This window comes from Andrographis paniculata, unplaced genomic scaffold (genome assembly GCF_009805555.1).
Source record: "Andrographis paniculata isolate CXL003 unplaced genomic scaffold, ASM980555v1 Contig22END, whole genome shotgun sequence".
Lineage (NCBI taxonomy): Eukaryota > Viridiplantae > Streptophyta > Magnoliopsida > Lamiales > Acanthaceae > Andrographis > Andrographis paniculata.
Genome location: NW_026137513.1, coordinates 4,670,506 through 4,684,251, shown reverse-complemented (window position 1 = coordinate 4,684,251; position 13,746 = coordinate 4,670,506). Strand labels below are relative to the sequence as shown.

General features: G+C 38.1%; 3 protein-coding genes across 3 annotated transcripts; 2 read left to right on the top strand and 1 right to left on the bottom strand.

The window, feature by feature from the left end:
* Positions 1-299: 299 nt before the first annotated feature.
* On the top strand, positions 300-2,948 carry LOC127245342 (uncharacterized). Its single transcript, XM_051266175.1, has 8 exons — positions 300-322; positions 1,089-1,521; positions 1,610-1,708; positions 1,785-1,850; positions 1,934-2,002; positions 2,227-2,298; positions 2,371-2,502; positions 2,572-2,948. The coding sequence occupies exons 2-8, from the start codon at positions 1,096-1,098 to the stop codon at positions 2,725-2,727; spliced, it is 1,020 nt and encodes a 339-aa protein (XP_051122132.1). The 5' UTR covers positions 300-322; positions 1,089-1,095; the 3' UTR covers positions 2,728-2,948.
* A 97-nt stretch (positions 2,949-3,045) lies between these two features.
* LOC127245341 (putative pentatricopeptide repeat-containing protein At1g68930) lies at positions 3,046-5,771 on the top strand. The gene has a single exon (XM_051266174.1). The coding sequence runs from the start codon at positions 3,168-3,170 to the stop codon at positions 5,397-5,399; it is 2,232 nt and encodes a 743-aa protein (XP_051122131.1). The 5' UTR covers positions 3,046-3,167; the 3' UTR covers positions 5,400-5,771.
* Positions 5,409-11,789, bottom strand: LOC127245340 (DNA-directed RNA polymerase 1B, mitochondrial-like). Its single transcript, XM_051266173.1, has 19 exons — positions 10,769-11,789; positions 10,386-10,601; positions 10,118-10,245; positions 9,943-10,009; positions 9,735-9,793; positions 9,374-9,491; positions 9,106-9,219; positions 8,771-8,902; positions 8,277-8,693; positions 8,134-8,184; positions 7,746-7,816; positions 7,286-7,370; positions 6,853-7,005; positions 6,688-6,762; positions 6,515-6,604; positions 6,384-6,431; positions 6,188-6,302; positions 6,002-6,105; positions 5,409-5,917 (listed from the first exon to the last, which is right to left on the bottom strand). The coding sequence occupies exons 1-19, from the start codon at positions 11,576-11,578 to the stop codon at positions 5,807-5,809; spliced, it is 2,964 nt and encodes a 987-aa protein (XP_051122130.1). The 5' UTR covers positions 11,579-11,789; the 3' UTR covers positions 5,409-5,806.
* Between the last annotated feature and the right edge of the window lie 1,957 nt (positions 11,790-13,746).

The following is a 13,746-nucleotide window of genomic DNA, read 5'->3' as shown; positions in this document are numbered from 1 at the left end:
ACAACTTATCTTTATTACTACAAAAAAAACCAATCATATACACAAATTAAAACCAAAGTTAAAACGCTAAAGCTGCTGTAATTAAACTAATAGTAATAACGTAGAAATCACGAGCCTTACAAGTAAAGATTGGACAACACCACCATCATTATCATCATCTTGATCTTGGTTATATACATATAATAATACCTTCGTAACGTAGATTGTTTGTGCAATGTACGGATCCTCCTGGCATTAAATACAGCACTGTACTGTTTGTTTTCTGCGTTTTACCATTTTCTCTTTCTCCACAGTACTGAAAAGGGAAACGAGTTTTCACAAGGTATGGGCTGGATGAAAACTCAGCAATTCCGTGAAAAATAATTGCAGTCGATTACAATATCGTATCCCTGTAAATTAATGTCTGTAGCAATTTTTGGGGAGTGGCAGTGGCGGTGGTTACTGGTTTTAATGATTCGAAGGCTCTCTTTTTGATGTCTTGAGGCGTGGGTATAAATGCTGCATCTTTCTTCTTTATCTGCCTTCCCTTTCTTTCTCTCTCGCTCTTCCTCTCTCTCTCTCCTCCATTAATTTTCTTGAACAAGAACAAGTCCAGAAAATCAAATCTTCGAGGACAGAAGAAAAAGAAGAAACCATTTGTGCTTTTTTTTCGTTTTTTAGGTTTTCTTGAAGTGGGGTTGAAAATCCTTGAAGGCAGCTGATTTATGAAAATGGTATCTTTATTACAAGCTTTCTTGCTTCCCTTTCAGACATTAGGGTTTGTTTCATTGTAGGAGTGAATGTTATGTGTTGGTGGTATTTATGGTTCTGAGAATTGATGAAGTAACGTTGACTAGGCATTAATGGAGTCTTGGAGCTTTAATTTCAGTGAGAAGCTTTCGAAACAGTTGATGTTCGTATAATGATTTATGTCTGTATTCTGTTAACAAAAATGAGTGCTTGAAATCTGTTCAGCTGTTTACCATTAATGGTGGCTGAAGATTTTAAGGGCTTTCTTGCAGTGTGTTTTATTGTCTCCTTTTTAATCTCTCGTTAGAAATTCATCAGGTCTATATGTAATATGTTGTCGTTTTGTATATCATCTGTAGACAAGATATGGATATGTCATTCGATTGGCGAGTTACTGCAGATAATCTAGCCGTTGCAATGATTCCGATGGGAGATTCTCCGGTGGAGTTCTGTTCTTGTTCCTCTGTTCCTACTGTGGATCCTTTTCGACCTCCGGTTTCGGACCCGAATACTAATGGACAGAGTTTAGGACATTATGATGTTAATGTCCTGAATGATTTTCCTGCAAGAACTACCTCGATGTTGTATGGGTCGTCGGTTGCCGGGATGATCCCTCAGAGCACGTCGCAATTTACAGCTGATTTTGGAGAGGATTTTGGTGAAGTGGTGAACCTTTTTAGTGTTCTTGATCCGATAGATTCTCGGGTTTTTGGCGTGATTCCATCGAAACAGCAAATGAACATGACTGAGGGTTTGGTCGGAAATTCTAACAAGAGGAAGAGAGGCGATCGTGTTTGTGTTCTTCTTCGTTCTGCAGTCGATTGTTTTTTAGATTTTCGAAACATTTTGGATTGATTCAATTGTGTCGTATATTTGCCAGGCTGATCGAGTCGATGTCAAGGAGATTAAACCGAAAGGGTACATCCACGTTAGGGCGCGACGAGGTCAGGCAACAAATAGCCATAGCCTCGCCGAGCGGGTATGCTGCTGAATTAATCAATGCGATAGTTGCCGCGTATCGTTTCTTGGATTTGAATTAGTTGACGAAAATGCAGGTGCGGCGCGAGAAAATTAGCGAAAGAATGAAGTTTCTCCAGGACCTTGTGCCGAGCTGCAGCAAGGTAGTGAGATATTTTAGTTATTTAGTTTTAGTTATTTTAAATTGTTATTATTTGAGTCTATTGAATCTGTTATGTGGCGCTAGGTGACGGGAAAAGCACTCATGCTCGACGAAATCATCAATTATGTGCAGTCTCTGCAGCGCCAGGTCGAGGTATTTGTAACTACTCGCAAAGCATGCATCGATTTCGACTTCTGTTAGAAATTTGGGAGAAAATAATGAGATTGTATTATTAATCTATCAAAATAAGCGGCCAACAATACAAATGTTTCAGCATATAATCTATCAAATCTAAGTAATCAATAAGACCAGAATATAAATTTACTAAATATAAAATTGGATATCTAAAATATCTCGGAACAATTTCAATGTTTCAGTTCTTGTCGATGAAGTTGGCAACGGTGGAACCTTGTCTGAACTTCAATGTCGAAGAGTTTCCAGCTAAAGATGTAAGAATAAGCTTCAACTAGTGTCTGAATTCCATTTTTCATTTTTATCTAATAACAATTCCGAAACCACAGCCAAGAGCAGCTCTGTCACGTTCGCCGGGGTTTATTACAGCGCCATGTCCTCCGCTTGTCCAGACAGGCCCAGTGGAAGCTCTTCAAAGACAAATCAATGGCTGCAGAGGATTCAACGAATCGACAACACAAGTACATTCCATGAATGCATCTTCGACGAGTCTCTTACACAGTTTTAGATAATGCAACTGATTTTTGCAGCTGCCGAGCGAATGGGGGGACGAGCTTCGCAACATTGCCGGCATGACTGCTCCTCGTAGCAGCAGGGATTCAAGTAGTACATTAAACATGTTCTTACCAGAATCCATCCAGGCAGGCTTGAGTTCTTACCAAACTCCGGCGAATGCCGAAACCTGATTTTCCGGCGCCGGAAACGTTCTTTTTCCCTGAGTTATTGCATAGCCTAACAAAGGATTGGAATTCACCTCCCATCATCAGGACAGGGCAGGAAATAGCTAAACTAGTGTTTATCAGAACATAGATATATTGTTTTAGAAAAGACATGTTCTTGTCCGATCAATGAACCGTAATTATTCAGAGAAGAAAAAAGGGATATATAAATCCTTTGTTCTCCAATAGATTATATGCTAATTTTATTTCATTTTGAGCTTCCATTGTTAATCCCTGATTTGGTACTTAGGAGATGAGGGAAATTGATGGGATTCCCAAACCCTAATGCTATGTTCTTGGATCTTCAAGAGCTCGAGGAAATTATATATTTTGATAATCTTCAAGATATTTGAAGGGACTAAATTATAGATTGTACTTCTCGCTGAGGGGATCCAACTGGCGACGCCATGGCCAACATTTCCAATTATTTCTGTTCCCGCCTCAAGATTTGCTGCGAGACCCGCAACCTGAAGCAGGCGAAGCAGCTTCACGCGCACATAATCAGGTCTCTGATAGACCCGGAGACATTCTTGCTGAATAACCTCGTAAACGCCTATTACAAACTGAGCCACATTAAGTATGCACGCAAGGTGTTCGATAATATGCGCAGGCCGAATCTCTTCTCCTGGAACACCATTCTCTCGGCTTACTCGAAAGAAGGGGACGTTTTGAAAATGCAGCAGCTGTTCAATTTGATCCCTAGAAAAGATGGGATTTCCTGGAACTTGATTATTTCGGGGTACATAAAGCTTGGATTATGTGACAAAGCTTTAGAAACTTATAAGTCGATGCTAAGGCATGGGTTGAAGAATCTCAACAGAATCACGCTTTCGACGATGACTATAATGCTGTCCAACAAGGGATGGGTGTTTTTAGGGAGGGTTATACATGGGCAGATAGTTAAGCATGGTTTTGAAGCATATGCTTTTGTAGGGAGCCCTTTGGTGGATATGTACGCGAAATGTGGTTTGATAACAGAGGCGAAACGTGTGTTCGATGAGCTGGAAGAAAGGAATTTGGTCATGTACAACACAATGCTCGCCGGATTCTTGAGATGTCGGATGGTGGAGGAAGCTTTTGGTTTATTTGAATCCATGACTGATAAAGATTCAATTTCTTGGACAACGATGATCACAGGACTAATGCAGAGAGGGATGCATAAAGAAGCGCTCGATTTATTCAAGGAAATGAGGTTTGAGGGATTAAATATGGATCAGTTTACATTCGGCAGCATTTTGACTGCCTGCGGAGGCCTTTTGGCGCTAAGAGAAGGTAAGCAGATTCACGCGTACGTTACAAGAACTGATTATATGGAAAATGTGTTCGTCACTAGCGCGCTTCTTGATATGTACTGCAAGTGTAAGGACATCAAGAACGCCGAGAGTGTGTTTAGCTTGATGAAGCACAAGAATATCGTGTCGTGGACAGCTATGTTGGTAGGATATGGTCATAACGGGTACAGCGAAGAAGCTGTTCGAATCTTTTGCGAAATGCAGAAGAATGGAGTCGAACCGGATGACTACACATTAGGCAGTGCGATAAGTTCTTGCGCAAATCTCGCTAGCCTGGAAGAAGGAGCTCAGTTCCATGGCCGAGCTATGGTTTCAGGGCTGATCGCGTTTATAACAGTCTCAAACGCGCTCGTCACTTTGTACGCTAAATGTGGGAACATCGACGAGTCGCACCAGTTGTTTCGAGAAATTAAGTTCAAGGATCAGGTTTCTTGGACAGCATTAGTTTCAGGATATGCCCAGTTTGGAAAAGCCCGGGAAACGATCGACACGTTCGAGGAAATGCTGGCTCGTGGCGTCGAACCGGATGGGGTCACATTCGTCGGAGTTCTTTCAGCGTGCAGTAGAGCTGGATTAGTCGAAAAGGGGTGCGACTATTTTGCTTTAATGTCGAATAGGTACAAAATCCAGCCGGCTCTCGATCACTACACCTGCATGATCGATCTTTTCAGCCGAGCTGGAAATATCGAAGAAGCCAAAAACTTCATTCTCAGAATGCCTTTCCAACCTGATGTTATCGGTTGGGCGACGTTACTGAGCTCATGCAAGAATCGCGGTAATATGGAGATCGGGAAATGGGCTGCCGAGTCTCTCCTGAAATTAGACCCCCGGAACTCCGCGGGACATGTTTTGCTCGCGGGCATTTACGCCGCAAAAGGAAAATGGGTCGAAGTAGCGCAGATGAGACGACGGATGAGGGACAACGGCGTAAGGAAGGAGCCGGGGTGTAGCTGGATCAAGTACAAGAACAGAGTTCATATTTTCACAGCTGACGATAAGTCGAGTCCTTTCTCCGATCAGATATATCAAGAACTCGAAAGATTGAACGAGAAAATGATACGCGAAGGGTATGTACCCGACATGAACTCTGTTCTTCACGATGTCGATGAGTCAGAGAAGCTAAGGATGTTAAATCATCACAGCGAAAGGCTGGCGATCGCATTCGGTTTGATTTTCGTTCCTCCGGGACTGCCCATCAGAGTCGTGAAAAACCTCCGGGTGTGCGACGATTGCCACAGCGCGACAAAGATTATTTCGAAGATTACGAAGAGAGAAATACTCGTTAGGGACGCAGTGCGGTTCCATTTGTTTAAAGACGGGCAATGTTCTTGCGGAGACTTTTGGTAGAAATCGAAGTGGACCCTGTAATCGGTGTGTTTTATTTCGAAAAATACGAGCACTACATATTTTGCTATAGAGATAAAACAACAAAGATTGACGATATAGTTCAGTGTCGTTTAGAGCCCTTCGGAGGTCATCCTCCCGGCGACATCTTCTGACTGGCGCCACGAACATATGTTTCTTACATGTACACGAATCGGTTCGCTCCCGATTTCAAACAATCTCCGGTGCAAAGCTGGTTTAGTACCTGCCTCCATTGTGTCCTAACACTCTGAATGTATGCTCATTTATCAACAACAGCTGCTTGAGTCGACGCTGCAGATTTGTTGCGAGGCGACATGTTTGATTGACTCTCCCCAGCGACAGATCAGCTTGTTACTCTTGTGGAGAAATAATGATTAAAATCTGCTGAACTAGTTGAAGAAATAGGTTGAGTCCAACACGTCTTTCAGGTTAAAGTCTCCTCGTTCTGGCAACGGCGGAAAATTTAGGTCCGGAAAGGATTCCTGGAAGCTCTCCAACAACTGTCGCAAACAGAGGTAGATAAGTTAAATTCTGTAATGACGGGGACGAGAATGGTTTGATGTTAGATTCTATAAACAGCTTACATTCTCCAAAATCGGCATCTCATAAAGTTCAACGAACTTTTCTCGTAGAATTCTGTTCATTTCGTCGACATCACATGCATGAGTCCAATAGGAATCATGTACTCCTGGAATGAGTTGTTGAAGATGTTAAATCCATAATAAAAGAGCGGGCAAGTACAATAAAGATTACAAGAAAAATAACGGAACCTGCAAAAGATAATCCCGCCTCTGAGCAGGCAATGGCGGTCATCATCATGTGAGAACCATCGAGCGAGTGCACAAAATTTGGAGGAAAAGCTGTTCTCTGCCGCTTAGCCATCACCTATCGTAATCATGATATAAAATTTCATTGCATAGTTCATTTCTAACTGCAAATTGCTAGAGATAATAACGAGCAAATTACCTTATCAGTTTCACGTTGAATAGTTAAAACCTGAAGAGAAGTTTTGATCTGCAACAAAGCAATAACCAGTGTTATATTTGTCGAATGAAATGAAAACAGTTATCTGAGAGACTAGGAGCATGTTATATTACCATGTGCTTTCCTAACTGACGGTAAGGCTGGACAACAGGGAGGCCTAGGGGTGTAGTCCAACGTACGGGTTGGTTCTCCATTGCTATAATCTGCTTACATTAAGAACGCACGTCACTGAATATGAAGAACAAGATTAGGTGATACAAGGAAGAAGAGATGATCGAACACAAACCTTTGCGCAGTCTCCCAACCAACTCATTATGCTTCGTGCAGCCTCGAACATTTCTCCTAGTGCAGTTAAAGTAATCTGCAAGGGCAAGATGGAAATGTGGTTAGTTTACCATTAATTCAGTAAACCAAGAATGCTCACATTCTATTAGGTAATTAAAGAACAAACTTTTGCAGCATAGCAAGCACAAATAAACGACTCTGTGTCATCTTCAATAGCATTTCGCTCCTTTAACCTCCTCTTGATTTGATCACGCGCACCAATATATGTCACACCATAAACTGATGTCATCACCGTTTGCTTGACTAATTTTCTATCCACCTGTAAACAGTCAATCGTAGATTCAATGAGCATGATATGAGAATATAAATCCAAAATGATACGATATTCAAATGTGCAAGTTTTTAAGAGTATATACAGTTAGCAAGTCATATGTGTAGTCTCACAAACATATCACGGACCGGTCATTTCAAATAGTGTGCAAGCTTATACAAGCATATTAAAAAATAACATATGGCTGATAGGGAAAAAAGCATAAACATACATGGTCGATAGGGAAAAAAATAACATATGGCTGATAGGGAAAAAAGCATAAACATACATGGTCGATTAACATCCTAGCATGCTTAGCATTCAGATCGGTTTCAGGGTCTTTAGCAGCATCTCTCTTCATTATCTCAAGAACCCTGCATCCAAAAACAATAAAACGAATGAAACATAGTTTCTTATGTAGATCAGACGGTGCTACATCAGTATAGTATATCGCATAAGGTGTAATTTAGTGAAATCATCCTTTCAAGTGTGGTTCACAAGCCCCTGTGAATAGATCAGAGGTAATATTTGAAGCTCAGCATAATTCCCTGGATTTTCACATGGAAGCTATTGTATATGCCTATGGTGGAAAATCAGAAAACCATTTGTCGTTGAGTTCTTATAGCAAGCCCTCCATTATATCATTCATTTGTTCTATTACTAGTTATATACATGTAATTACCGTCAATTTGGCAATGCCATCATAACATAGACAAGGCAACTATATACATCATGCTATTGGACCTCACCTAGCAGCAATTCCGGAGTAAACATCAGCAGGCTTGTCTCCCGCAACAAGATTAACTGCAGCTGCTCCCAGCTGAATAGATATACAGATATGGTACATCAGAAACATGAAACTTATACTCAACAGTTACAGAGTCCAAACATCAGGTTCTTTCCATGATAAAGCCTATGGCTGCAGTATTCAGAACCTATCCCAATTATGATTTAACATTTTGCAGCATACTGATATTTATGGCCACTGTTCAAGCCTGGTGCATTACATAATTATACATTAAACAAGTGTTAATCGTGTGTCTGCTGGCAAAATTATTAATTTACACTTCCCTAACATAAAGTGAAGGATCCTACATACAATAGGAGCAAAATTAAATTAGTAAAGTATCTCATTACCTTGTCTCTTCCAAGGGCAGCATAGTGTTGCAAGCCATTACATGAGCCATCCTTGAAAATGAACATATACAAAATATTCAGATAAAAATTTACCAAATAAATAAACAAACCCGTCAGTGAGGAAAAGACAATCTGTTGCCTACCTGGTGAACAGGGATGTGTGAGATTGTAGCCTCTGGGCATGGATTTCGTAATGCTTCAGCCAGGTCCATGCAAGTGGCTAGGCATTGAAAAGGATCCTCAGCACCCAACCACCATCGTCTCCCTTCTAGAGGTCGGTCTGCAGAATCAAAGATCTCATCCATATGGTTTTCAGTAAAAGATATCCGACCTTCGTAAGATAATTTGTCAACACCACCGGCATACAAATTCGCCAACTGGATTTTCAACCAACGTAACCCTGACTTTCCAAGTGGACGGCCCTCTGCAAATTCTAGGATTCCTCGGCAGAGATCAGAGCCAAGATGATTCAAATATGGGTGCATGGGATATGCACGACCTCGGAAATCCAAATTGTGAGGATAGTAAAACCCTTCTTCATCCTTCATTTTTCTGGCCACCTGCACAAATAGAGACAATCAATTTATAAAAATAAAACTGTCTACAATACAACTCAAACTATTGGAGAAACTCTTACAGCAAGTTTGAGTTCTGTATCACACCGCTGTGAATGCCTTTCACCGTTCTCCTTTTTCACTGTTTTGACTTTCCACTTCCACTTCTTAATTTCTGCCTCATCATCCGTATCCGGTTTCTCTGGCAAAGGTATCTAAACAGGCATCAGATTGAGGGCAAACAAAAATATTTAAGATATACTGCAGAGCATAGTTATCATTAGGTTGAAGGTCAGCATCAATTACAAGAAGCACAGAGGAAATGAAAATAATTAAAACAAACAGAAATAAGAAAGATCAACCATAAGTTGTTTTAATTGAACAAGGACAAGTTTATTTTCATTCAATAATCACTTACATCTTCACGGTCAACCAAGTCAGCAAGACAACCTCCATTAGCCCAAATTCTGTCCACAACACCAAGTATTCTTTTATTTACCCTCCATTTAGTATTGCCAAGAGTATTTAGGGCCTATAAAAAAACAATAAATTTAGTAAAAGGAATGTGGAAATTTTAATTGGAATGGTCAAAGACATTGCTCAATAACTTTCCAGAATACTTTTAAACTAAAGTAACAAGAAAAAAACTGCAGAAACCCAGAGTGAAAGTGCAAAACGGAAAAAACCTGGAATATAGGTTCTAGCTGCTGTTTTGAAGCTTTTTTAATAGCTTCTCGTGGTTGTTTTGCCCCATGTGTGCGCATAAGATATGATGGTAGAAACAAATAAGCACCCCGTTCATAACTGCCAGCATGAAAATTTTAATTCATCTACTAAGTTGTTATCTTTAAATCCAGTACAATAATTAAGTTCATGGTAAAAGCAGAAAAAAATTTCTGTGACATGAACCAACCATTAAAACAGACACTTGAACATCATCCATGGGCAGTCTCATGGAAATTTATTTAGAATATGCAAACCATGAGGATAAATAAGTGTACTCATTCAAAGTCCAATAGAATAAGGAGAAAACAAAGAATAACATACCCAATCCAGTTTAGTGGAGGAACTAGCATCGGCATATAAGGAATCACCATATGTTTAGCCTATATAGGCATAAGGAAAAAAAAGAGTCAAATATTAGAATCAAGGTCACTAACAACAATGCGAAAAAATAAAAAATAAAAAAAGAAGCTTCCATAGTCCGAAAACACAAACAAGGCTGAAATGAGAGATTAAAAGGCGTAATGTTTACAGTTTTTTCCAAGCCTTTGCGGACTAAAGGATCACACTCAATCACCCCATATCTCCTGGTGCCTTTCCTATATAAGTCAAGGACAAAAATAATCAGAATTCATACCTGAAACACTTTACAAGACAATGTGGTTTAAAGGGAACAATACAGGCAGCGAAGATGCCCTTGTACTTACACTGTATCTATAGATCTCAGCGTGTGCACAAATGCGGGTCTAATATCTGGTGGTGCATCATCCATCTGATCGGTAGGAGGTTGTATGTAGGCTGTTTGTGTCATTATCTGAATCAAACGGCTACCAACCTGTAATATACAAAATGATCCCAAACTCAACTACATATCAAGCACAAAATTGAAATCATCAAGCATGTTGTTTTTAACAGCCACAGAAAACATAGAAATGCAAACATGCATAAATGGAGAGAATAGTGTATGACAAATACCTTCAATTGATTTTCTTGGCCCCATGACTTAAAATGATCTTGCTGCTTCACTATTCTCCTAACTTGATGCAATTTTTGTTTCTTAATCAAAGCTTTGACCTTTTTGCCTAGTCTCTCCTGCTCCTTGGCCTCAATATCAATCCCTTTGTCAGTGTCGGTGACTCTATTTAATGCATCTTTTCTCTTGCAATTCTCTAAAAACTTGTGAATCCGGGCCTGATCAACAATAGAAACAGCAATCACTGAACCATTCACAGCCTATAAAACTCAGCTACTTCAAAAAGACAGCATAAAATTCCAATGTTCTTCAACTTCAGTGAACAATTAATTTAAGTGCATCTAGAGGACCCAATGATTAAAGAATATCACAAACACTAACCAACCTCATTTTCAATGGCTTCACCAATATGAGAAGCCGCTTGCACAACTCTAGCACTGCCATTACATCCTCCAGTCATCAGTAATCCCACCAACTTATGCATTGTTATAACAGCCATCATATCTGCTGGCAATTGATCGAAATACGGTGCATGAGCCCCACGGTTTTTACCCTCCTTGCATAAATTCTGCTCTGCAACAATGGCATCCCTAAGCGGTTCAAACCACCCCAAGAATAATGACTTAATGTAAGGCAAATTAGGGGCCAATTTCTGCTCACACATGTCCGTCAGAAGCTCTTGATACTCGCTGGCCGCCTGTTCCCAAGCCTCTGTCTCTACCTTTATTTGTCTCCTCCGAAGAATATGGTACTTTCCTGATCCCATCCCTCCCACCATTTTTGGCTGCTTCTGCTCGCACATACCTGATTTCTTAACTTCATAATCTCTGCTCATCTTACGCACAACTTCTTGAATTTCGTCAACCTCTTCTTCAGATGTGGACACTAAAGCCTCAGCTGCAGCAGTTGCGTAGCCCTCCGTATTCCTCAAAAACGCGAAACGGTGATTAGCATTTGCATAATTAAGGCACCTCACACCATACTTCCTACATAAGCTTAAATCTTCACAAACCCCTGATTCAGGAATCCGATAATTTACAGAACAAGTAGAGAATTCGAGAAGTCCGGTCTTGTTAGAAGATGTCGAATCTTTGGATGATCTAACCGTAGAAAATCCATTAACCGAAGGGCTGGATTCCGCCAAACACCTGAACTTCCTCAAGTGAGATTGCTTCAATAAATTCCTCCACATCATTGGACCAGATGCAACCAATTGGGAGGCAGTAAATAAGAGCGCCTCCGCAGACCTAAAGCCCAGAAATGTGATCAACAGAGGATGATATCGCAAACATGAAACTCGGACGAGAGACGGGGTTCGATTCGAGGACAAGATACGCCGGCTGGCAGAGGCAGTCGCCGCCTTAAACCCTGCAAAAAACCTAGACAAACCATTCCTTCACATTTTATTTTTTTTTGTAGAAATAAATAAAAATGGTCGAAATCATTTTCCTATTTATTTTTTAAAACTAAAAATTGCTGCGGGTGGTTCTTCGTCCGGGTCGACCCGAATGACAACTTGATTTGGTTTTGTATATCTTTGCCTTTATTGAGTGTTTTTATTTTAGGTAAATTATATAACACCCTCTTATATTTTAGTAAAAATATACAAATATCATATATTTTATTTATGGGCGTAAAACTGTTAATGTAAAGTTTGTAGGAAACTGATATTTGAATCTGAATAAAAACCGTAAGTTTTATACAAATAAAAAATTTAAAATATCTTAAATAATTTTTTTAATAAAATAAATAATTGCTCAATCATTTATTTTTATAATTTTTGCAAAAATCAATAACATTTTGTCTAAAAAAACTATAAAATGAATGATTAATTATTTATTTATTTATTTAGTTTATTCAAAAAAATTATTTAAGATATTTTTTATTTTTATTTGTATAAAACTTAACGATAATTTAGGTTTTTATTCAGACTCAAATATCAGTTTTGTGCAATAAATAAAACAAAGATATTTTGTACATTTTCACCCAAACGCAAAGGATTGTTATATAATTTATCATTTTTATTTTTATTTTTGAATATATGTATTTTTTAAGATTGGATAATTAATAATATAAAAAAAGTTATTTTATATTAAATTATAAATATTTGTGGATGGACGAATAAAGTATATATATTAGAAAAAAAATTTGTTAGGTCTCAAATTCCCTAAAATCCTCACAGCAGCAAGAACAATTTACTTTCAAAAATAACAAATTCATTAAACACAGACTGTTACTTCGTTGGATGCATGCATTGGTGACAAAAAAAAATATAAATATAAAATAATTATTAACCAATTCTATCATCGACCTACATTTTAGGGTTTCAATTCAAACGAAATTTACTATCGAAATCATTGAAACACAAAGATATATACATATAATTGCGCTATACTCTCAAGAAATTTATCTCACAATTTCTTGATGATTCCCCACACTAAACCTATCCCCAAATCTCTCGCTCTCAACGATCGATTTTTCTCACTCAATACTATACTACAAAATGCTAGAATATTTCCACCCTTACCACTCACTCATAGTTTCTTGGGTTGTTGATTTATTGTAATAAACTTATATTCTCTTCGATTTTGAATTTCTCTTTTGTTAAACACACTGATGTCAGCATCACAATAGATCCAAAATATTATCTAGGTCAACCACCAAATGGGCTTTCATAAAATTTTGGCCTAAATCGCGAAAGCCTAACCTCCTTTTATAACTCATTCAATGTCCAGACAATCTGCAAACATCAATTAAAATCTAATCGTTGAAATGACTAGCAACTAAATTGATTACTTAGATTTGGTATGATGTTTAGTTTGAATAGTGAATTGTGTGTAATATTTGACAATTGAAAATATTAGTAAATTTTTTACATAAATTTTTTAATATTAGTATTATATTGAATTACAGTGAAAAAAAAGATAAAAATATCCCTATTAGTATTAGTATTATGTAATATAAAAGTAACGACATTTGTGTAATATAGAGTAAATTTGAAGGGTATTTATTATGTTAAGTAGACAGTACAATTACTAAATTAGGAAATAATAATTTTATTTTGGAACGGACAAAAATAAAAATTGACAACCTTTCAATAGGACGGAGAGAATATCATATAAATTTATTCAGTGTGTACTCTAAAAAGTAACCGATTGCTTGTTATTGTATTAAAAGAAAAAAAAAAATCATATGAAATGACATAATAATATAACTATTTAAAAAAATATTATTTTAATATTTTATTATATAATTTTTATTTATTCGTATTTTTTTCCTATTTCTACTCTTAACATGATTTTAAGAAAATATATGTATATTTGGTATGCCTTTCGAATACAAATTAATACTATTTATTTTATA